We start from the raw sequence: 25,050 nt of genomic DNA, 5'->3' as shown, positions 1-25,050 counted from the left end.
TTTGGTCTCTGGACAAAACAACTTTTTGAAACCTATTAGGTAGGAATCTTATGGACTTAAAGCCAGCATTATTTAATTTCAATATGTCAGAAAGCAGTAAAATTACAGAGCGTTTATCCGATGTTATATAAAGGCAATCAAAAATTTCCCGGTATCACATAAATGAGTAAGGAATTAGAGTATTATGCAACAAAAAAAATTGAGCCACATTATTTTTATAAACTTATTCACTGACATGCTACTTCTTTTGATAAAGCTTGTATCATTTAAATGAAAATTGTATATAGTAATAATCTTTATGATAGAATTAAGTCATACAATATTTTGTATCAGGTGCACTAAACTAGTACAAACCAAAAGCATCAAGTATTCGGTACCAGTTCTCAGACCCAAATCATATCAACAAGTAATCTCTGGAGCTACATTCCTTTTCAATCAGATTATACTATATCAATTATCTGTTACTACTTGATACTTTACAACAAGTAGAAACTGTATCACCAACACTAGTTTGCCATTCAGCTTCAACAATGCTAATAGCAAACATTTAATTTTTAATTAACTATATTACATTATGTCTTGCCATTATTTTGAATAAAAGTCTTTCTAATGGATTTTTTTAACTTTCCTCACAATGTTTATTAAATACAGAAGATTAATTGGAATTTATAAATAAACAAATATATTTGGCTTTAAATATCTTTTATTCAAAATAAATAGGTAACTCAAATTATTATTAGAAAACTAAACTGCATACAAATAAAAATTAAATGTTTATGAACAGAATAAATTTTCAGAATACAACAATTAAAAATATTAAAAAAATATTTATACAGCTAAATATAAATTTACGAAGAAATATTTTTAAAAAACAAAATGAAAATTAAATCTTTTAAGCAGTAAATTATACTTTTTAATAATGCTGTCAGGAACAAAGTATAAAACTTAAAACTATAGGTAATGAGCAATTTGAGTAAAGATAACAAACTTCAAAAGTAATATTGATTAATGAATAATGTTTAATATATACAGATATGAAGAGTATCATCACTGGCAACATCAGATATAAAACTGCTAAATACAGTCAAATACCATTGTCAATCTGCACCTAATATGTAAAATCACACCAATCCTAATTTCTATTGAGCATTCAATAATCTTTAAATATTAAGAATTCTTCTAATTATATATATATATATATAGTTTATGCATTAACAAAGAGACTAAATTTGTTTCATTGGAGTGGCATTTTTATTGCTATTAATTAAACAGTAATTTGGAAGAGGTGTAAAGCATAAGTGTTATGCACAAAAGGCATACTACAGCTTATACGCCTAATAATTAGAGATACACAAAAATGCATTAGAAACTGATTCAAGTAAAATTTAAACATTAATAATTTTAATCTCATATAATTTTAATTCATAAAATAAAAATTTAGAAGTAATGCATAAAAAACTAACTGCAATCATTGATGGTAGTATTCCTAAAAGATAATAATAAAAATATAAAATAAATAAATAATACAATTTCATTAATGCTCTAAAAAGTACGAAATAATTTTTTTACTAAAACTATAAAGTTTAAAACAAAACCCATAAAAGCCTGAAGCTCTGTTACATATAAGAGAGTTGATATTTTAATCACACTCATAGTAAATTCCAATTTATAAAAAATGTTTGGGAATTTCTATTTTTTTTTTTTTAATTTAATTTTCTTTTCAACACTTCATATTTTTATGATTTTATTTCATCCCATAGATTTTTTGTTAAATATCTGAGGTTCTAAAATTTTCTAATAAATAGATTCTCTTCATAATTAAATATTTAATTTATTATTACTGAAATTTTCAATCATCAATGAATTTTTTAAACATTTTTATTTTTAAATTCATTACCAGATTTTTATTTCCTTATGGAATCAAAATTTAAATAAATATCAACTGGATATATAAATTCTGAAAATTTTAACATATCCTACTATCATTAAGAACATAAAACAGAGCAAAACTTCAAAACTTCTAAAACATCAAGCAATAATTCAAGGATTGATTGTGAAATTCTATCTTAACAAACACAGAAAAATTTTAATATAAGTATGTAAAATTGCAATGAAATCTGCAAATCCAAATGAGAATCTGCTATTTTTCTCTTAAAAGTCATTGCAGAATTTCGGTATTAGTGTTCAATAAAAACAAAAACTAAATTCTGGAACATTAATTGATCAATTACAGTAAGAAGACAGAAGCCAATAATTAGATAAAAAACAATAGTTCCAAACACTCATTCCATATCTGTAAAATTAAAACTACTTATGAAAATATTTGTGATATTTTCCCTCTTTTTTGTTGCACTGTAAAAAGTAAAGGCAAACCTCTTTAAAAACTGCTATAATTCCCAGACAATTCCTAAGGATATAATTAGACATCTAGAAATTATTTCAACATATGATAAATCATATAAAAAGAAAAAGCAGTATTATAATAAATTTACTATCATATCACTGTCAACAGATTCTCAAAACTTCTTTTAGTGATTTGCCCATTGTAGGTTTTATAACATTAAAGGCCTATAAAGAAATTAAAACACACAACCAACATTTACAAAAATAAATTTACTATCATATCACTGTCAACAGATTCTCAAAACTTTTTTTAGTGATTTGCCCATTGTAGGTTTTATAACATTAAAGGCCTATAAAGAAATTAAAACACACAACCAACATTTACAAAAACTATATATTAAAGTTTAACTCTATTATTTTGAAAGGAAATAAAGATGCAGTTGTTAAATTTTGTGTCTATCACTTCTATCAGAAACAAAAAAAAAAAAAAAAAAATCTTGCAAAGAGGAAATTCTAGATCTCATAATTCTCACGAAATAAGTTAGCTTTTAAAAGTGGAAATCAGCAGTTCTCATCTTTTATTTATTTATTTACCATTTTCTAAATTGAATTTAAAAAATACTTAAGAAGGAACTACAAAAAAAAAAAAAGTTCAAGCAATAATTAAAAAAAAAAATTATATTTCAAGAAGCATAAGAATCTTTTAAAGGTAGATTAAGCAAATCCTCTATCTAAATTCTATTACTTTGATGTTATAATATTATAATAATTTTTTGAGATTTTCAAAAAAAAATTTGTTTAGTAAATAAATGTAAGATACCTGTAACTGTATCTTTTAAGTTTTTCATACACAAACATCCTGTGTTTGTGTAAATTTAACCATTTTTAGATAAAATGCATTGTTTTTAGTATGTTGCATTTTTTTTTTGTGTCTTGTTATGCATTGGATTTTAAATAAAGTTTATTTATTTTTTTTAAAAAAAGGATTGTGCTGGAGAAGTAATTACAGCAGTAATACAAACAGTAAATAATTACATCACTGAACTTAATTTTGTACAATAAACTCAATTTAATAAAAAGAATTTAAATCAAGATTAATAGAATAATTTACAAAATTTATTAAATGTTTAATACAGATTGTTTTACTTGCAATTAGTTTTTATTTAATTATCTCTTATAATAAAAAAAAATATTGCTATATAAAATAAATAAGACACACAGCAAGCATTCAAAATAAAGAATTTATATCAGAAAATAAAAACATAATAATAATTTATACAAAATAAATTTGACAACACCTGTAGCATGGAATTTCTAATACTGCAATCTGTATTTAAAGTTTGAAGTAGTTGCAACATTTTCTTTTGCAACAAAGCTTTCCAATCATGATTTTGGTTGATTTGTTTCATCCCAGACAGTAATTCCATCACACTGACATATTCTTTTTGGATTTTCAAATAATCCTGCAGATCGAGCAATAATAGCTGCAGCCAAACTGGTAAAAAAAAGAATTAATAAATTTTTCAATTAGAGCAGGTTTATATACTTATTACATTCACAAGTGTATTTCAGCTTTAATGTTATTGTAAATAAAATTCAAGTTTTTTTTAAGGAAACAAGAAAAGAATTGTATTTATTATTCATAACTAATCAAAGGTAATTCAAATCAATAGCACAAAGAAAGCTGTAAAATCGATACATATATGAATCATGTTGATATGAATTTAAGGGCTACATTCTGTTCAGCTCAACCATAGAGCTGAGATACTGATAGAGAGAGTGCAACCCTACTTTGGTGTAGGACAAGATAAAATCACGTGACTTCGGAACAGAATTTGCATTTGCTGTAACTGCATTCTCCATTATATTTCAATGGCAGATTATTTCTTGCTTTTAACTGTTAAATTTTAAAGCTTATTGAAGTCATGATTAACTCTTGCTGTGAAATAGTGTGCAAAGTAAAAGCTTCTAAGGATAGTCCTGTATCATTTCATAGCTATGTACAATAAACATATACTATTTATATCCATTTTAAGTCAGTTTAAAGTTTTGGAACTTGGATCACTCAGTGATTTTTATGTTATAACTGAATACTATTTCATAGTTTGATTTAGTTATCGCATTTAATTTAGTTAACTTGTTATTAAGCATCATTTAAGCTGATATAACTGAATTATATTTTGCTACTCGCTTTATTTTAATCTCGAATGTGTTGCATGCATTTGGCTGCAAGCTTGGCATGATTTTTTTCTCGCCAATGCAAGTGTATATATAAACATTATTGATCAATTAATAATTGTGGATTTATTTTAATGCAAATAAATTTTCTTATTATTTCCAATATGTTTTTTTTACCATAAATATTCGAATCTTATTATACTGTGAATGATATTAAATCATCATTGTGAATGAAATAGTGAAACTAAAATGTATGTTTTATTGAAAATGCTATATAGTAAAATTTCATAAATGTAGTAGTAATAATTGCATGTTTTTATAAATTTTAATTAAAATCTAAAAAGTAACTAGTGGATATTATAAATATAAGAAACAATTAATGAAAGAAATGCCATCTTTATCTAAAAAAATTTCTCTGAATGTCAACATTTATTAATAACTTACTGTATGTACATACCCTAAAATCACTGTTTTCATAGAAATTTCGAATTTCTTTATTATTTTGTATTAAAGTTAACACATTTAAGATTCCAAAATGATTTACTTTTGTTTATATGGTAGAAGCAAAGTTACCGGGCAAAATTATAAACCAGAAGCAAAATATTTCAAACTTATATTAACAAGGGGAAGGCACGAAGTTTAAAATTGAGTTTGGGATGAGATTTTGTATAATGATAGTATACATTTAGAATTTTCATTCATGAAAATATTAAGGCTCAATAACCACCTGGACACTTTCAATATAGCCTATATACTAATAATGTTTACCGTGAGCGAACGTTTGAAAAGTATAGTGGTTACGGCACTGGCGTAGCATGCACGAGGACACAGGTTCGATTCTGCGTTAGTATTTTTTTTTCTTTCTAAATTATTTCAAAATAATTTAACAGTTTTAATTAATATCTTTTTCATTTTGTATGCAAATATAAATATTTATTCTCCTAATTCTTGGATTAAAATTTAATTTTTAGAAAGAAAAATAATTATAAATATGAATGTATTTTTTTTTTAAATATTCAGAAAAAGGAAAAAAAAAAAGACTTAGGTCATTTTTATAATTTGTTTTTATAAAAGTTTTCTGTTTGAGATAATGATAAAAGTATTTGAAAATGTAACGTGAAATTAAAAAATGCTTTTAGGTAAATAAAAGAAATAAAATGTTTACTTAAAGAAGAAAAATAATAACTTTTAATTAATGCAAAAAGAAACACACAAAGCAAAAAATTAAACATGATTTAAATCAACAAACTCGGCTATTGATGTTTGTGCTTTGTTTTGCTTAGTAGAATGATAATCTCAAAACAAGAAAAGAAAAAAAAATAACAAAATAAACTTTTCAGCAATTGAAAATTGAACAGACCCAATGCCGGGAAGCAAAAGATTACGCGACAGACTTTGAGTGTGCCAAGATTTGCAATATGTCGCCAAAAAAGGTATTCTTACTCTCATATTCTCCCTAAGTCACATAACTCATGTTGCGTACAATTGTTTCGATAAGAAACATACAACTAGCTCTCTCCATTTATACATCAGCTCTATGAGCTCAACCAACACACAGAGGTACAATATATATAGAAAGAGATATAACACAAAATATCAACAATTAATGCTTTTTTAAAAATTTATATTCAAATACAACAGAACTCCAAATGCATGAATTCAAGGGAACCAAATCTGAAGGAGATATTTGAATATATGGAAAAACTGAAGAAAAATAGAGGCAATTTCTTATAGGGAGAAAAACATGATTTGCTTATAATTTACTACTTGAATACATTATAAGCAATTTACTATTAAAACAAAGTTGTTTACATTATATGCACTTACATTATTAAAATATTACTTTAGTTAAAGTCAGTTGATTTGCTTCCATACTTTATTTTGTTTGCAGATTTTTCCTTTTCAGAAGGATTCCGATAAATGGACTTTGACTGTACATTAATTACTTTTAAATACATATAAAATACTGGTTTCTAAACAGAATAAGATTATCAAATGGTTAATATCCTAAGAACCTCATAACATTTGAAGTTTTTGAAATTGTTTTTGTGGTTGCTTACTTTCAGGCAATTTAATTTAGTGTTCCATTATGCTTTAAAAAGGGTCATGTCCTTGAACTAATTAAAATTAAAATCAAGTATTATCAAAAAAAATCATTCTAAGGATTTTTTTCCCTGTGCTTTTTTCATGCTTGCAAATCAATGTGGTCTAATATTTATTTATGCAAGATAATAAAAACAAATCTCTAATGAAAATGACCTTTAATAAAATATATTATTTCAGTTTGTTATAATATTTGTAATTGAAAAATTGCTAAAATGCAAATTAAGTTAAAATAAAAAATTGATTTAGAAAGTTGAGAAAAAGAAGTGAAGATAATGAAACTTGCATTGTCTAAGGACCTTTCTAAAATTAATCCATCCCTGTTTCTCATTCAAAACTTCTTATTCTCTAAGCACAAATTTTTCTACATTCTGATCCTTTAAAAATAATGTGTTATCTTCAGATGAAAGAAAAAAAGTTTTCATTTTAATATTACTTCGACTAAAGCCATAAAAGAAATAGTAGCTATTCATAGTTTGTAAGAAAACACTAAAGAAATGCTTATTATATCTAAAAAGTTAAATGCATTAAAATGCATTCCCATTTTTATCATGCAAATTTAAAAAAACAACAACATTGCATTATAAGTAAAAATAAAAGTTAATAGTCAGCATTTTCCATACAAAAAATATCACAAACAGAAACACTTGATTAATTCCAAAATAGTTTATAAAAAAGGATTATCAAAATGTTAATCAAAAAAGATAGCTATGATTCCTATCAGATCACTTTGCAAACTGTTAAAATTTCAGGTGTTGATTAAAGTTCCCTCTTAAATCAAGTTATCATTATTAATAAGCAGAATTATATTTTTTGAAATAAGTATTCAGTTACAATTTGAATTTTCCAACAGCTTAGTATTTATAATTCATACAACAATTTAAAAATAAGAAAATGAAAATATAATTATATGTCTATTCCATTTTAATATTCTCATAAGCAAATGAATTAAGAAATTGTTATTTGGATGCTGTAGACTTTTAAATGAAAATTAATAAATAAAATAGTACATAATAAAAAAAAATTAAGGGCTAACATCTGTATGTTTAAAATGCATCATCAGAAATTCAACATTTAAAAAATTAACATTAAATAATCTGGTGCAGAGTAACCTTTAGAATTTATGAAAAGTTTAAGTTATATGAAATTTATGTCATAAGAAAAGCTCTTTCAATAATAAGTAGGTGAGAAGTGTCTTTAAATGTAGCTTTATTTGTCATCTTTATTAATTTTAAAATTTTTATATTTTAGCAACTCTTAGAAGTTCTTGGTTTGGCTAAGAACGGGAATGACATGCTGACTACAGCAAAGTAGAAGACAAGGACAGAAATATAATAATGTATTCAGGGCTTATATCGTTTTGAGAATGAGATTTTGCCAGAATTAAACTGAGTAACCATTTGTTTTCATAGAATATGCAGCTTAACATCGGACAGAAAAGTTACAGAAACCAGATCCTGAAAAGCATGGGAAAGAAATAATGCTACTTAACTCAGAAATTAATTTTTTTCCTTCCAGTTTTTAAGTGATTAGAAAATAATCATTTTTAAAACTATAATTAGTATAAATTTATATATATATATTCTTTTAATATAACTACAAATATAAACATTTGTAAATCAACATAAAAAAACATAATAGTATTCTCATACTTTCAATTTTTAAAAACACTTGATAAATGAAATTTTATTTGAAATCTGTGCACTTTAATGTATTTTAAATCAAACTAATATATTTGGTCTATAATAAGAAAATTTTAAATTAATCTTATTTTCACTAATAAATCATTTTTACATCAAATATGTCTGAATGCCTTTAAAATTTTTGATACTTGTGCATGAATCATATACCAATGATGATCATCAAAAAAATTGTAAATTACACTTGAGTAAGTGCTTTAATAATTAACATTCACCAATAGCACATAGTTAATACTAAAGTTCACAATGACATACAAATAATAGATAAATACCAAGTTAACTTCATTTAATATTAGAGGAGAAATGATGAAGATGAATATTAAAAACTTTTTTAATGTATATTGGTAGAATCTTCAGAAAAAAACAATTACAGATAGTCGTCAATAACAAAAATAAATAAACTTTTTATTCACGTTGTAAAGTGATAGATATGGCTTGTTTATGCCACCGAAAGCTCATACTCATCTGTTTGCATCAATACTCAAGTATTTTTCAATTAAAATTCATATCATCACGAAACAAATTTGGGACAAAAAGAAATAATAAATAAAATTTTGAAAATATTTTTTTTAAATCTGTATCGAAATAAAGTTGCATAACATGTAAAAATCTATACTATACCATTTTCCTGAATTTCCATCAATAGTAGAGGACTCATTATTTCCTCTCCCTAGATCATCTCTACCAGCAGTAACTGCAAGTGATCTTCCAATAATGTCAAAAACCTTTACAATATTGTCATGTATTCTAAAACTTGCTCGACCATTTGAATCAGCAACAATATTTCCTAAGTCTCCATAATGCTAAAAGTAAAAGATTGAGATAAGAATAAAAAATAGTATAATGTATGGTTTCTAATAAAATGGGTTGATATATTTTTTGCCAAAAATAATAACTAAATAAATAATAAAATCTAATATTTTACTAGTTTTTTTTTTAATATCAAATATTATGACAATATTTTCAAAGAAATATTTCTATAACTTTTAATGAACTTCAATTCCAAAAAGAAATATTCATTAATTTCATTATAAGTTATATAATCTTTTAACATATAAATTATATATTTTAAATAACAAAAATGTACAAGCCGACTTAAAAAGAAAAAAAAAAGTAGATAAATGCTGAAGTTTAAAAGTTTCATAAATGATAAGCAAATTTGAAAAGTAAAATGCTACTTAAGGTGCCTTCTTCCTCATCATCTGATATAGATCAAAATTATGAGATCAATTCTCAGTAAGATGTATTTAGCTTTAAACAAGCCATTAAGCAATTAAATCTATTTTGAAACCATAACAAATCATTTGATGAATTTTTTTTATTCAATTGATATTTTGACAAAAGCAAATTTATTCACTTTTTTTAAATTGCTAATAACCTGTACAAAGGTTTTTAAAAAAATCAAATATTTGTAAATGAGTAAACAAAGTATTGTATATCTCATTAATTTAGAAAGTCTGAAACAATAGTTCAAAGGTTTGCTCATGTACAGAGTCATAAAAATTTGAGAAATGAAAGGTAATAAGTCATAAGTAGGGAATAAAGGGGGGGGGTAAAACGAAGCTGAAATTTCAAGAACACAGAGGGGGAAATTCTTTTCGATATTAAAATTCATGCAAACAAAATTGAAACTTTATATAACAACTGAACATCATTAATTCATTTAATGTTAAATGATGGTAGATATGGGCTATTTAGCAGGTCTATAGCCAATTTATATGCTGCTAAGAGTGAGTAGTGAAAATAATGTTTCAATAGTTAAATTATTTTATTAGTCTATAAGCAAAAGTTGAAAAAATTGATGGCATTGCATATGTACAAATCAGGTTGAAAGGTTTAATGTAATTATTTCATAATCACCATAATTATTAAATTGGCAATGTTAATGAAGTATATTGATGGATGTATAAGCATGATAATGCAATATCTGATTTTTTTTAAAAAAACTAAAATTCATCATATATATTTTTATATTAATTTACAGTTATGTGATATTACAAGTAACACATTAATAAATAATTTCTCAAGTCTTCATAAATTGAGTGAACATGTAAAAAAAAAAAAAAAATGCCATTTGTTCAATTATTAATAGTCAAATGTGGGGATTTTTTTTTTCAAAGTAACTAATTTCATTAAAACAGATGGTGTGAAAAGGAAAGAAAAAGAGGAGGATTAAATACAAGGAATTACAAAATAAATTTATTTACATAGTCAATAATATCTTAATGAAGGAAATACAAAATAAAGCTTTCATTTGAGAAAAAAGTGATAAAAATATGATGGAAATAATATGATATGAAACATTAATTTATAAGCATTGTATAAAGAAATCCTAAACACAATCAAAAATATAGTAAGAATAAAAATGCATCGATGCAAAATCTGACAGATGCAAAAATTGTAGACATACACACACACACACACACACACACACACACACATATATATATATATATATATATATATATATATATAACAACATCATATAATAAATATTTAAAATAAATAATATTGAAGTATGTGCATTATTTTAAAATATATCAAATTAAAATTTCACACTGCAGGAAAAAAGAAAATATGCTATAAAAAAACATTTTTTAAAGCTTTCATAAAACTTCACTTCTATTAATGAAAAATAATGATTATAAATTCAGTTTATCAATCATTTAAATCTTAAGCTAATAATGTCTTTCATATTTTTATTTTAAAATAAATATTTCACATGCTAATTGCAAAATTAGCAGCTATTAGTAAAATAATGAGACTCTTTCCTATAAAGGAAAAAAATTATTTAATTGACTAATGAAATTTATAAAGCAAAATTATTGCATAAATGTTTAACTACATAATCTTGTGTTTTTAGTGTCATTAGAAATACTTGTGAAAGAACAAACATCTGCCATATAATATATATATATATATGTGTGTGTGCATAAAGAGAGATGCAAAATGATAATGATAATAATCTCTCTAGATTTTAAAAGGGAAACCAAAACAATAAAACTACTAGAAATTAATGAAATAAAATAAAAAAAAATATTTTTGAAATTAATTTTAAGACTGATTTGAAAAAAACAAAACATCAAACATAAAAGTGGTTACTCAGACAGAAAAAGTAGCTCCCCTCTCTAAACATCTTAAATGTGATTTACATTATATTTAAAAATTATAGGAAAACACATATTTAATTAATTAATTAATAAAAATCATAATAAAGTATTTTAAAATTTACCCGTTTTAAGTCATCTCTTCCACCATGCACTGAATTTGTTGGATTAAAATGTGGCCCAATGCTAAAATTAAATAATATCAATCAGTACTATACTATAATATAATTGTTGATCAAATATATTAATGTGAATAATGGAAACAAATGCTTTTAAAACTCAAATAAACAAAGAATACAGAGAGACCAACAAACAAAATGAACATAGCTAACAACATAGCCAATTTAATCAATTTTTAAACACATATACGGTATCTGAAATCTAATCAATCTAATTTTTGAAAAAATTCTTAAGCCTATAATTTGAAATGATACTTGCATCACAACTTCTAAGCTTGCCTTTATGCTATGAAAAAAAATCATTTAAAAAATAATATACATTACATTATATATTTGAGTTTCAGATATAAGCACACATTTTCAGGTATTAAATGTTTTAGACATTATATATAAATATATATATATATATATATATATATATATATATATATATATATATATATATATATATATATATATATGTTTCAGATATTATATTATTTGAACAAATAAATAGTCACCATTACAGAGAAAAGTGAATTAGTTCTTTTGAAAATAATTCAAAAAGAAAATTCGAGGAATTGAATTATGCAGCACAATTGAGTAGAAAACTGATTTTTTTTTTTTTTTAAATTTTATTTCTAGAGGTTGTATTTGCAAAAAAGAAACCAACAGGTTAAGACAAACATCGGAGAATAATGAAACATTAAAATCTCAAGAATTATTTATATATATAACAAAAAATTTTACTAAAAAAAAAGTATGTTGGCTTCATACCACATATATGCAATTATAAAATTTTCATTAACTAGATATATCAAATTCAAAATAATACTGCAGTGAATTTTTGGTAAGATTAAATAAATTATCATGATAATTTCCATTTTATTATGATACACACAAATAATATTTATTTCTATGGATATAATATATGAATTAATAGTACTTAACCTGAAGCTATACCTTAATAAAGGAAAAGAGAATATTTGAATATGAAGAAATTGAACAAAATTGTACAGAAATGCATACAAAATTGGACAACAAAAGATAACAATTATAGGAATAAATATATGTGACAAAAAAAAAAAAAACAGTGGCAGCAAAAATAGGAAATTCCAAGTTAAAAGAATAGCACAGTATTTATGTACATAAAGACAGATTAAAAGATTAAGATAGTAATAAAAATTAATGGAATTTTAAAAGTTGTTATTAAAAGTGGAAAATATTAAAAAGAAATATAAAACATACTTGGCAAATACGAAACAGTAAAACATTTACCTCATATTTAAAATTTAGAATATTTAATACATTGTAAATTGTAGCAATTGTTTAACTGAAAGTAAGCGAAGGGGATATTATTTTATAAATAAAAATCATCTGTTTTATATTTTTAAAAAAGTTTTTATGAACTGTAAGAGTGGTATATTTCTCTTTGAATATGGAATGTTACAAATGCTGTGCCACTTATGTTATAGGATATCACATACCTCAAGGAAGTAGCATATTTATCCTTTAAACATTCTGCAGAGTTTTAGCATCTAGTTCATTTACTATTTCATATAAATTAATAGATTTATTGCTGATAAAGGAAGATAAGAATAAATGTGTGTTCTGAAAATTAATATCAAATTTAATTTTCCAATGGCATGAAAATGGGGTTAATACATTATGCTTTTTCTGCCAGAGTTCTTAAGTTTAGAAATCTACTTTAGGAGCTTAGAAGTTTATTTTAAGATTTCATCTAGCTGTAAAATACAAATTTAAAAAAAATTTCATAATTTCAGAAATAATAGCATTTAAAATTTAAAAAATGTAGAACAAGAAACAAAATGTATATAATAACAATTATAAATTGATAATATAATGATTATCTGATTGAAATATAATAAGATATTTCACACAGTTTTTCAAAATTTAGATAAAGTGCAATTATGTAAATTCATTCTGAATACATGATCAGTATCTGGTATGCAAGCACACTACTTTGTAGAATCTGTGATAGATTAAATTGCATATTATTTGTAGCAAAGTTTGATTATAAATGTATTAATATTATTTATTTTAAATTTACCTATTGCTTATGTCAACTTTTATTATGTCAAATCAATCAAATATTTAAAAACATACTTGCATGTAGTGCAGATTTCATATTCATATTAGTTTTAAGCTATAACTTTACTAATGTGGGAAAGTGAAATGGAAAAATTAATTGAATATTGACAGTTCCCTAATTTTATTTTAACTGAAGCTCAATAATAATAATAATAAAAAAAGGTTTAAAAAAAAGAAAGATTCGAAAAAATTGGTTTGAATGTCTTTCTAACAAAAATATTTCAACAACCCATCATCATAAAAGAAACTTTAAAAACAACTGCACATGTCAAATGCCTGAAGAATGCACAGCTGACTTTAAGTTGGGCTTTCCCAATTTTTTAAACACTTAATTCAAATTAAAATCTTTGAGCATTCTACTATTTAACAGAAAATATGTTCCAAAAATAATATAGCTTAAAATACATGTTCTATTATTTTCCTTATTTGTTTGAACGTCATGTACAGATTTTTAGGGTTGATTCAAACAAAAAGATAAAAAGATTTTTTTCTTGGGGTTACCATTTGGTTAAATGCATTGCAATACCAAAATAAAGATTCATTAATAAAATATATCATGCTTTTATTATTATTATTTGGATATTCAAAAGTATTTTTCATAATTATCTGTACAATAAATAAAAAGATATTACTCAGAGCAATATTCTTTGTGAGGTGTGATAATCTGTAAATGAAACAATTTCTGTCAAAAAAAGAGGAGTCAAGAAAAGTTTTTTTACAAGTGTCTTTTAAAACATATCCAAAAGCTTATTTTTGTTAGTAAACCCATATACTTACAATTATCATTTCTATACTTTTTTCCTCGCTTTACAATTGATGCTAAATATATATACACACTTTATTATGCCATGAATATGATAAATTTCTTTTTTTCTTTTCAGATTTAATTATTTGGGTGTTTTAATTTTTTGCAGCAGCATAGCAGATTAATTTTATTATTTAAATTGGAATAATAGCTAAAAATAAAATGTATCTTCTTATTTTGAAGCTCTAAAATATTGCCGCAATCTTTTTAGATTCCCTATAAACATTTGCTCAATTTATTTTGCCTCTGTCTTACATGAAAATGACAGATCCATTTGGTTATTTGAGTATTCCTATAAGATTATAATTATTAGAATAATATATTCAAATTAAAGAAATAACAGAAGAGTAGGGTTTCTGGATGTCCTTCCTTTCATTCATTTTTATTTGTTGTTTCGAATAAAATAGCCAGTTAGCATTATATTTCCAATTCTCCAATCATTTCAATTTTTATCACTGTAATTGATTTTGTTCAGACATGCAAATGGTATGTAGTCTAATTTAGGATATTATATATATATATGATTATGTGCAGTTAAGTTAACAGAATTTTCAGATTACAAAAATAAACACTTTCCAAGCATATCTTTAAATTATCTTAAAAATAAGAAGAATAAAACCTTTCACAGCCTTGTGAGAGATCTCCATATTCATGAATATGTAATCCATGTTCACCAGAAGAAAGGCCATCAACTGTACCATCAATTACGCATAAATCTTTATCAGCTTGGTGAAATCTAACAACACCAAATATACCACATTCACCTTTTATTTCAGCAACAGCAGATTCAAGTTTCTTTGAACCTAAAAACAAAATACAAATCACTGGAATGAAGCAACATTGTAATGAATTAAATAATGAATTAAAATATATCAGTTCATGTAAATAAAATGCAACATAAAATTGAAAAAATCTGCTATTAAAGAATATAACTCACAATATATTTCTTTTTCAACTTTTCCTTTTATTCTATTTAAAAAAATTCATATATTAAATGATTTCATAAAAGTTTTTTTTAAAAAAAGATATAAAGATATGTAAAATAATTATGCAAGTCTTTAAAATATAAAACTTTTTACAATTCCTTCAAATCAATTTTTCTTTCCATCAAGAAAGCAGACAAACAGTATTCCATGCCACTTGCTCAGTTTTCAGAAATGAATTAAAAAGACAAAAATAAAATTGTTCAGTGAGAATTAGAAAAATGTTAAGAATGAATTAATAAAAAATACAGAGACAAAAAAAATTATGCTGTCCTCCTGTAATTGTGTGACTTTTTTTTACCATCATCAAATTATTATCCACATTATAAAAATGTTCCTTATAATCATGAATACTTTAATATAATTATCTGAGATAAATTTTTGATTGACTATTTTCTAAATTAGATGATAAGACAATTTTGTAAAAGATAAATCCAATGAAGAGGAAGAACAATGTTTAGTTTAATTAAACAAATATAACAAATGGGCTTGTGCATCATATTCATACTGATGCACAAATCTGTAATTGTTTCTTATTTGTATAATATAAACCCATTTTTAATAAAATATTTAAAAAAACATTATCAAAGCATAATAGTTTTCAGCCAGCGTCGATTTCCAGAAGAAAATAGTGCGAAAACACAACAGATAAAAAATGGCTTCATTGACTATTTAGTAATAAATGCTTTTGCTTGCCTTTCTAGATAAATTTTTAGAAGCATTTTGTTACATTTTAACAATACCTTTCATGAGTAATTTTGAATTGAGTTCATTTCATTTCATATGTGATATACTGAAAACAAATAATTTATTCTTTTCAAAAAGGCATCATATATAACTAAAAGATTTAAGTTTTAAAAAAAATGATAGAATGAAAGAAAGAAAACATAAATTTAAGCTAATCGAAGGCCACGAAAAGGAAAAAAAGGACAGTTCAGAAATATATAACATTCATTTTAAAATACTACTCCAAATGAAAGCATAACAGTAAAAAGATCAATAAATACGTCAGACTATATTTATGAATAAGTTGTAAAAATCCATATTAAGAAACATTATATTTAATATATATATAAAGACTTTGATTGAAAAATGAACCAATATGCTATGATTTTGTGTTTCACCCTACTTTTATCAGTTGTTAAAATTCCATCCCTTGAAATGTGCATGTTAAAGTTAACAAAATTAATATTAAAGAGTTACAATTATTAACTAGAATTTCTAAAGTTATACTAACAGATATTGAATGATAGAAAATTTTATCACAGGAATATTAAACAATCTAAGAATTTCCATGAAAATATAAATATGGTACAATCAATTAGTCATAAAACAGATAATATAAATGCATGCAATTTTTACACAGATGTTTTTAAAATCCAAATCCAAAGTTATTTGAAGATGAAAAGTAAGTAATTAAAAAAAAATATGTAAATAGTTCTAGGAATAAAAAGTATAATAATTTAATAAAAATTCAAAAATTTAAATCACATTATCAGTAAAAAATAATACAAATGGATTAAACAGTAAATGGTGGATTATTTTATTAATCATAATTAAATAACTTTAAACTTTAAATAAAAACCAAGATATAATTAAAATTAAAAATACAAATAATGATAACTGTAGTTATGAATACAAAATGAGAACACTATAAAAAATTAATTCTTGAAAGAAATTAAATACAACTAAAATCTAAGCCAAATATTCCTCTTAATTGAAAAGCTACATAAGATCCATGACATTTTGATTTGATTTGATTGTTTTTTTATGGCGCAAGGGCCAATACTGGCCAAGCTGTGCCAACCATGACATTTTAAAAAAATATGTTACAATAAACCATGATTGCATAAAACCTAAAAAGATTAAGAAAGATACAATTCTAAATTAGGTTTTAAATTGAATGAATAATACTAGTTTGAAATTTCAAACAATAAAAATCCATATACATAATTTATTTACATAATTTTGTTATGTAGAATTTATTTTCTCTACATTAAGATATAGTTCAAATGATTTTTCTTTATAAAAAATATCATAAAATTTATTATTTTGTATTAGTTTAATTCAAAATTATAATATTTCCTGTTACAGTGTTACATATTCTTCCTGAATTAAGATAAATACTTAAAATGCTTTTATTAATATTTTATTTAAATTTTAATATAACCCCCCTTTACATCTTAATAATAAAATAAAATATGTTGATAATACTTTCATAACCACAATACTTATCAAATGCATTTCATTGCTAACACAATTAAACTTATACAAAGAAATAAGTTGAAAAATAAACAATAATAATAGAAAAATCACTAATTCAAGCAGCAATCAGCTATTTATTTTCAAGTTTTGTTAGAATTAAGAATAATTCTGCCAAATGTATATAAAAATATACACCTTGATATCTGGCAAATTTTAGTTATGGTAATAAACAGTCGGAATACAAAATCAAGAAAGCATTATATATAATTTGATTTATCATAAAAACAACAAAAAATTAAAGTAGCCCATTGCCTGTTTTTATTCAAACTAAATAATGGTCCAAAAGAGAAATTTTTTAAAATGTCAATTAACCTGAAATATAATCACAACAATGATCTTTTGTTATTTGAAACAGGTTTGAGTATTAATCTTAAATAAATTAATATTTGGAATGTTCATCAAGGTTAATGCTTTACAAATGCCACAGAGTACAAAAACCTACCTGCAGGATAGAAACAAAATAAAACATTTTAACACCTTATGAGAAATTTAAATGAATGTTTTAATTAATTGTTTGTTAATTACTCCTTTTTGACAGCTTATTGGTTTGTCAGGATTAATGTCTGTTATAAATTCCAATTAAGTACTTTTGGTAACATGGTTTTACTGGTTTCCTTACCAAAATATTTTTAAAATTCAAATTTTGGCAGACATATAACATACTATTTTAAAAGTTTTACACCATGCTGTTCAATGTGCTATGCATTTCACTACTTTTCTGACTAAACTTTATACATTCAATCATATCATAGGAGAGAGAACTGTGTTGTAAAATAAGTGCACTTTAAAAAACTTTTTGAATCTGAAATTAAATTTTAATTGTAAACATAATAAAATTTCCAGAATTTTATTTAAAGCATGCCTTACACTGAAACCTACTCAACTTGAGAAAAAAGCTGATTTTTCATTTTTTGCTGATCAACATTGGAAGAAAAAAAAAAGAATGAAACATTAGAAGCAACAATGTAAATTATTTGTCACTTTAACAATCTTTATCTTGCAATCATCACTCATCTTTAGAATTGGTAGAGATGATTGCAATTTAATTTTTATAATTAGTCCCAAATTATGAAATTTATTAATTTAAGTGAATCATATTAATAAAAGCTTTCCAGATTTAGAACCTGTGTGAAACAAATACATATAAATTCTTTTTCTGATCAGTAATAAAAACCAAAATATGCAATGTCTTTAATCATTTTTGTCTTTCCTATTTGTTAACTAAAGTTTCCTTATTTGTTATAGGTCAATAATCAAAAAAGACTCAAAAGCAATATTAAAGGAGAGGATAAATTTAATTCAATTGAATCACACATAAAATATTGTCACCCACGTTTAGTTTATAGAATATTTGTATTTTTGAAAACTGAAATTGAACATCAAATAATATATAATTATGAACATTTATATACCAATTTAAAGGAAAGAAATTAATGCAAAGTACAGTATCTGTTATATTATAAATTTATAAAACTTCTATTATTCATAATGTACTCAAAGAAATAAGCAGTGCTAGTAAGATACTATAAAGAGGAATTTTTTTAAAAGAATTAAATACCAAAGCCTTTTAGAACAGCTCTTTTTCCTGTTGATTCTATTGCTTCTTTAACAACTTGCGAAGGAAGTGATGATTCTACAACAACACTCTGCTTTTCTACATCAATACTGATTATTTTGATATCTTTTATTTTGGACAGAACATTTTCAACAGATGATGCACAGTTTTTACATGACAAATTTACATCAAACTCAACCTGAAATTAGAGAACAAACTAATTTCAAAATTTCTGGTATAAAAAATATTATAATAAGACAAATAAGAAATAAAGCTCTAGATAAATCAATTTTGTTCATAAACAAATATCATGATCCTCTCCTACGAATAACAAAATTTTTAATCGTATCAACAATTAAATATATACCTAATAATTAACTTTTTTGATAAATATTTTAATACAGTGCACAAATTCAGAACTTAATGAAACTAAATTTTATTCAACATTATTGTGAAAGAAAAAAGTACTTATTTTGAATTCTAACAAATAAAATGTGAAAACATTGATATAAAATCCATCTACTGATGTAACACAGTATATTAAAAGTTTCAAAAAAATATAGAAATATTAATTCAACTAGAAAAATAAATAGTGATTAATATGAATAATATATAGATAATACAAATTAAAAATAATGCTTTAAGAATAATTATAAAATTGCTTAAACGGAATATTTAAATTCTGTTTTAACTTAACAATTTTTATTTGCATCATGGTCTTAAAAATTCAATTTTTGATTCCTATAAAGCAATTCATAAAGAAAATAATTAAAATCTTCCCTTATATTTTGTACTATTAATCATTCTCTCTCACACATACACACAAATATTATATTCATATATATATAAGTAAAAGTCTATAGACTATAAATAAAAGTTTAAAAAAATTAAGTAAAGAGAAAGAGCATATTGAATAATATCAATTCTTATTTAAGATACACTTCACATACATAATATCACATTTCATATACATAATCTAAAATAAGATTCCAGAAAATTACAGATTTCACATAAATTATATGTTACTTGTATCGTGTGCCTATGGTAGACGGTACAAGTGCTATCTCACTTTTCAGCAATTTATTTTAAAAACTTGCAACAACAAAATTTTCAATTTCACGGATTTGTACTTTTGATAGGATAGGCGTCTAATTATGCAAAACGAAATAAGATAACTCAGAGGCAATTCTCACAATATGTGCATTTAAATTATCCATAAATTTCTTACATTAGAAGTGTTGCGAGAATTCGGTGCATCAAATGAAGAGTTTTCTTTAGAAGTCATCTTGATTTCATAATTCGGCAAATAAATTTAAATTTCTCGCTATAACTTCCTTTTGTTTATTTACATTTTTTGTAAAGATCACGTGATGTTCGTGAATTGAATATTGCCAGATTTATGAATCTTATTACATAAAAGTAGTATATTTTATTACTTTTCTTTCCCCTTAAATAGATCTTTCATTATTTTATTTATATTTAAATAATTAATAGATTATTATTCTACAGAATATTCTGAGTCACCTTAAAAAAACAACGGTAGATTTCTCTGTACAATCATAGAATCATATCTAAACATATTCTAACCGCTATGCCTTTTGTACAGACAATATTAAAGAAAGAGTCAAGTACCGAAACTTTTACTTCAATAATATTTGTTGTTCTTGCTTTTTATGATAAGTTTTAAAAAAATCTAATCATATGGGAGTAACAGCGTTTGCCGCTATATCTTTCTCTGCCTATATTCAAACTCGTATCTAATCATATGTTTATTCTTAATTAATGATCTTTTAAAATGATTGTGAAATACTGAAGATCCCCCCCCCCTTTGTCGAAATACAAAACTGATTTCTCACAATTGCAAGCAAATTATCCTAGATTTTATTTATTTATTTATTTTTTCGCACAAGAAGTGAAAAATGAAGGGTCTCAATTTCCATTGATGTTTGGGAGTAGCGGTGGCCTGATGATAGTAGGGTCAACGGCTTTGTGGCCGGAGAGTTCCAGATTTAAGGGAATTCGATTGGACCTGCTACATTTCATATCTTACGTCAAAGGTCAAATTTCTTAATGTCGGAGTGGTGCGGAAATTTGAAAAAAGATCTTTTTGGCGGTTCTAAATTACACAATACGTCCCCAAACTGTTCTCGTGTTTTTTCAAAACCGAAAGTAATCTAACAACTCCATGAATTCCTTCAGGACTTTAAAAAAATAAAAATTATTTTTAGAATTTATAAAATGAGAAGGGGTTTTTTTTATCTAAATATTTCTTCATAGAATTACAATTTCAATTTTCAAATGTATGTTATTTAGGCTGAATAAAGTGAAACTACTAATAGATTAAAGTTAAAACTAATATTTAAAGAAAAATAATGCAGATCCCATTAGTAAAAGATTTTGTACGACAGTTCATTGATGTTCTGAATCCGGACAATATTTAGAAGATATCGTAGAAATGTTATTGAATGTTTTGTGTTGATTGCAAAACCATGTAAATGAATAAGATTCCTTCTTTTGTCAGTTTGACTATAAATTGCATTCCCAGATTTTAATATGAAATATTGTTTGTCTTGCTAGAGTAATGTCTCTCACCACCATTTTTTTAAACAACTCGGCATCATTTTGCAAATCTCTTTGTCACGTGTCTTTTTGATAGAGATAAAATAAAACTTTAAGTTCTTTATTCGCGAACTATTTTCTCTAGTGTTGCTAATTTTTCCAAATCATCAATTTCATTATTCTTCATTATCAAGACAATCGTTCTGCCTTTTCTATTCACGTCTAATTAAAATGTATTTTCAAACACATAATTTGCGTTTAATATTGTGTATATGCTCACTTTTTCCTTTATAACATCGATTATTTTCTGTTTGATAACAAAATATTTTAAAACACGATATCTTCAAAATATTATATAACGAATATTAAAGAGTGCAGCAAAAATATACCAAAATTTTTGCTAATAGACAGGGCTACGTCAAGCCAAATTGGTACCATCGTACAAATGTTTAATAAGCGCCTTTATGCAGTGGCGGTATTATGAAAATAAAAAATGCTTCTTCGTAAATATTTAAAATGAAGTTTTAATGAAATAGTATATAATTTTTTAAAAAATTTATATATTTATTTAAATTTTTTTAATGTGTAAACATCTTGCGCATTTTTTAAAGATTGACGCAATCACATTTACTGAAGAATTTGACGCATATTAATATCAAAAAAATCAACAAGAAGCGAAATAATATATGAAACACATTTAACATCAAATATATTTCTTAACACTATCACTTTACTTATGCTAACTTTATTTATGTAATTTATTAAATATTTGAAAATTATATAGCTGTAAAGCTATGCGTTATGAAAAAATGTAAATAATAATATTTAATTATAATTATTTATTAACATTATATTATTTTATCAATTTTATCACATTAAAGTTCTTGTTTGATCATGTTACATTACATTAACAAAGTATATTACATACACCAGAAAAAATGTTCTAGGATAAATATATTTGCAACACAGCCTGCAGATGAGTGACCGAAAACAAGACAAATTAAATTTGTATTACCATGGGTGGGCATAATTGTAAACCGGCAGAATCGATAAAATGCACGTGTTTACATTGAGACAAAAGAGAAAAGTGTAAAAAATTGTTCTCTCAATACTTGCACTAAGGAATTCTTATAAAGATTTCTTCGACACTTATCGATTAAGGGAAGGGAATATTAAGTGTCTGAGAAAAATGCTGTGATATCAGTGATTTTTATCTCTTCGCTTGCAATGTGAAAATTAAAACGTCAACGATTTTTCAGAATGCATATTAGAAATTATTAAATAAAAAAGTGGAGTTTCTATCAGGAAATAAGAGAAAATTTTAGAAAAAATAACAATTTGGAAGAGTCAACAATTTTTTAGAATGCAAATTAGAAATAATTAAATGAAAACGGAAATTTGAATCAGGAAATAAGAGAAAATTTTAGAAAAAATAACAATTTGGAAGAGTCAACAATTTTTTGGAATGCAAATTAGAAATAATTAAATGAAAACGGAAATTTGGATCAGGAAATAAGAGAAAATTTTGGAATAAATTAATAATAATAAGGTAGAAACTGAATTAAAATATAAATTAAATTGGTATCATTACACACACACACATATATAATGCCGATGTTTGAACCATTTTATTTTTAAAAAAATTATAATAATATATAAGAGTATTATTAGTTTATTGATCTTATTTGTGGAATGGAGATGAGGCCTTTGGACAAGGGCTGTTCGGATTCCACCTTCAGTCTTCATATAACTGACACGATGACAATAATTCATAAAACACCATATGATAATTTTATTAGCACAAGATATTTTGCGATATTTTCACGATTTGTTCTATATTTCCAGACATTACTGCGGGGATATCATAACAATGTTTTGGGATATTTTGTACTAATAATGAAGGAAATGGAAATTAATACCTTTGGGATTACTCTGATGATTCACTGAAAATGAAACTTAAGCCATTTAAAGAAAAAAAATCTTCTGATTAATGAAACGCGCCAATTATTCTTCCAAATAAAGTTATATGAGCAGATAAAGTCATAATTCCATTTTAATATTTTTGGCACATCATTATTATTCTTATTATCACCATTTTGCGAGCTTAATTTATTTCCAAGTCTTCAAAACATTTCACATATTCTTTTCTCTTTTGCATTACAATAGTAATTTTTAACTGAATAAAGTATTCATAAAATTTCTCCACGTTTTTTAGCTACTGAACAGCGATATTACTCTTTGCTCTCTATGTTTAATACTACGACAGACAGACTTCATAATTTTGTATAGTAATCAGGAAATTAGGCTTATATATGCTATGGCTTTATATTCCTTATAAAATCCTAATCACTTAAAAAAAATATTGGTGTTTTTGGTACATTTATCATACATTATTCCACATACCTTAGAGTCTTTGAAGAGATATAGTCATGAAATCAAGATTATTTGGTCATAATTACTGCCTATTGTTAGTGAACTTCAATTACACTAAGTCCGTAAAATCACTGGGTTCGCTTGTAGTGGGTATATTGTGTGAAAACAATCAGCAGGCTTCAATAACGAACTACGACATTTATTAAACACGAAGACATGAAAATATACTCTTAAAAAAAGTGATATTTATCCAGGAAAAAATTTGAAAATCTCATAAAAAATTTGTCTGTGAAACTTTTACTATATTATTGACAGTTTATATGTTTTAAAAAGGAATGTTTTTATTATTATTTATAAAAAATTCGCTTTCATGTTACTAATTTTCACTAACAATATAAATAGTGCAATAACAATATAAATAATTAAATTAATGTTTTAATGGATAATAATTTCTTTTAGGGTAAATAATTAACATTTTATTTCAATAAATAAAACTCAAATTTATTGATCTAGATATCACATTCAGGGCGTAACCTTTCACATTGACGGATTTTTTTGTTTTTGTTTTTTAATCAATATCAGATTTCATTTTGTATTCTTAAAAGGTATGTAATTGTGGTTTTATGCCACTAATTTTTTTCCAGGTGTAACTGTATTTTAATTGAACAAAACCTGACAAACTTACAATATATTTATGATGAGTTTTTCAAAGATAAATCATTATTATTAAAAACTTACTTGCTGCTCTACTTCTTCGTTGCAAGATAATTAAAAAGAGAATGAAGAAACAATGAAGAAAAGCAATTAAA

General features: G+C 24.4%; 1 protein-coding gene across 1 annotated transcript; it reads right to left on the bottom strand.

Moving 5' to 3' along the window:
* Window positions 1-3,570: 3,570 nt before the first annotated feature.
* On the bottom strand, window positions 3,571-20,685 carry LOC129969645 (copper chaperone for superoxide dismutase-like). The gene is made up of 6 exons (XM_056084296.1): window positions 20,538-20,685; window positions 19,313-19,508; window positions 15,126-15,309; window positions 11,557-11,617; window positions 8,946-9,127; window positions 3,571-3,838 (listed from the first exon to the last, which is right to left on the bottom strand). Exons 1-6 carry the CDS (start codon window positions 20,592-20,594, stop codon window positions 3,727-3,729), a joined length of 792 nt encoding a protein of 263 aa, XP_055940271.1. The 5' UTR covers window positions 20,595-20,685; the 3' UTR covers window positions 3,571-3,726.
* Between the last annotated feature and the right edge of the window lie 4,365 nt (window positions 20,686-25,050).

This window comes from Argiope bruennichi, chromosome 5, assembly GCF_947563725.1.
Source record: "Argiope bruennichi chromosome 5, qqArgBrue1.1, whole genome shotgun sequence".
NCBI lineage: Eukaryota > Metazoa > Arthropoda > Arachnida > Araneae > Araneidae > Argiope > Argiope bruennichi.
This window is presented reverse-complemented; position numbering and strand designations above follow the sequence as displayed.

Bases quoted from the DNA above. Each gene is read 5' to 3' on its own strand.
- LOC129969645 (XM_056084296.1), bottom strand. From the start codon at position 20,594: ATGACTTCTAAAGAAAACTCTTCATTTGATGCACCGAATTCTCGCAAC. The intron at 9,128-11,556 runs GTAAATTTTAAA...TTTTACTTTTAG, and splicing joins GAAGAGATGACTTAAAACGG to CATTATGGAGACTTAGGAAA. The intron at 3,839-8,945 runs GTATAGTATAGA...TTTTTTTACCAG, and splicing joins GATGGAAATTCAGGAAAATG to TTTGGCTGCAGCTATTATTG.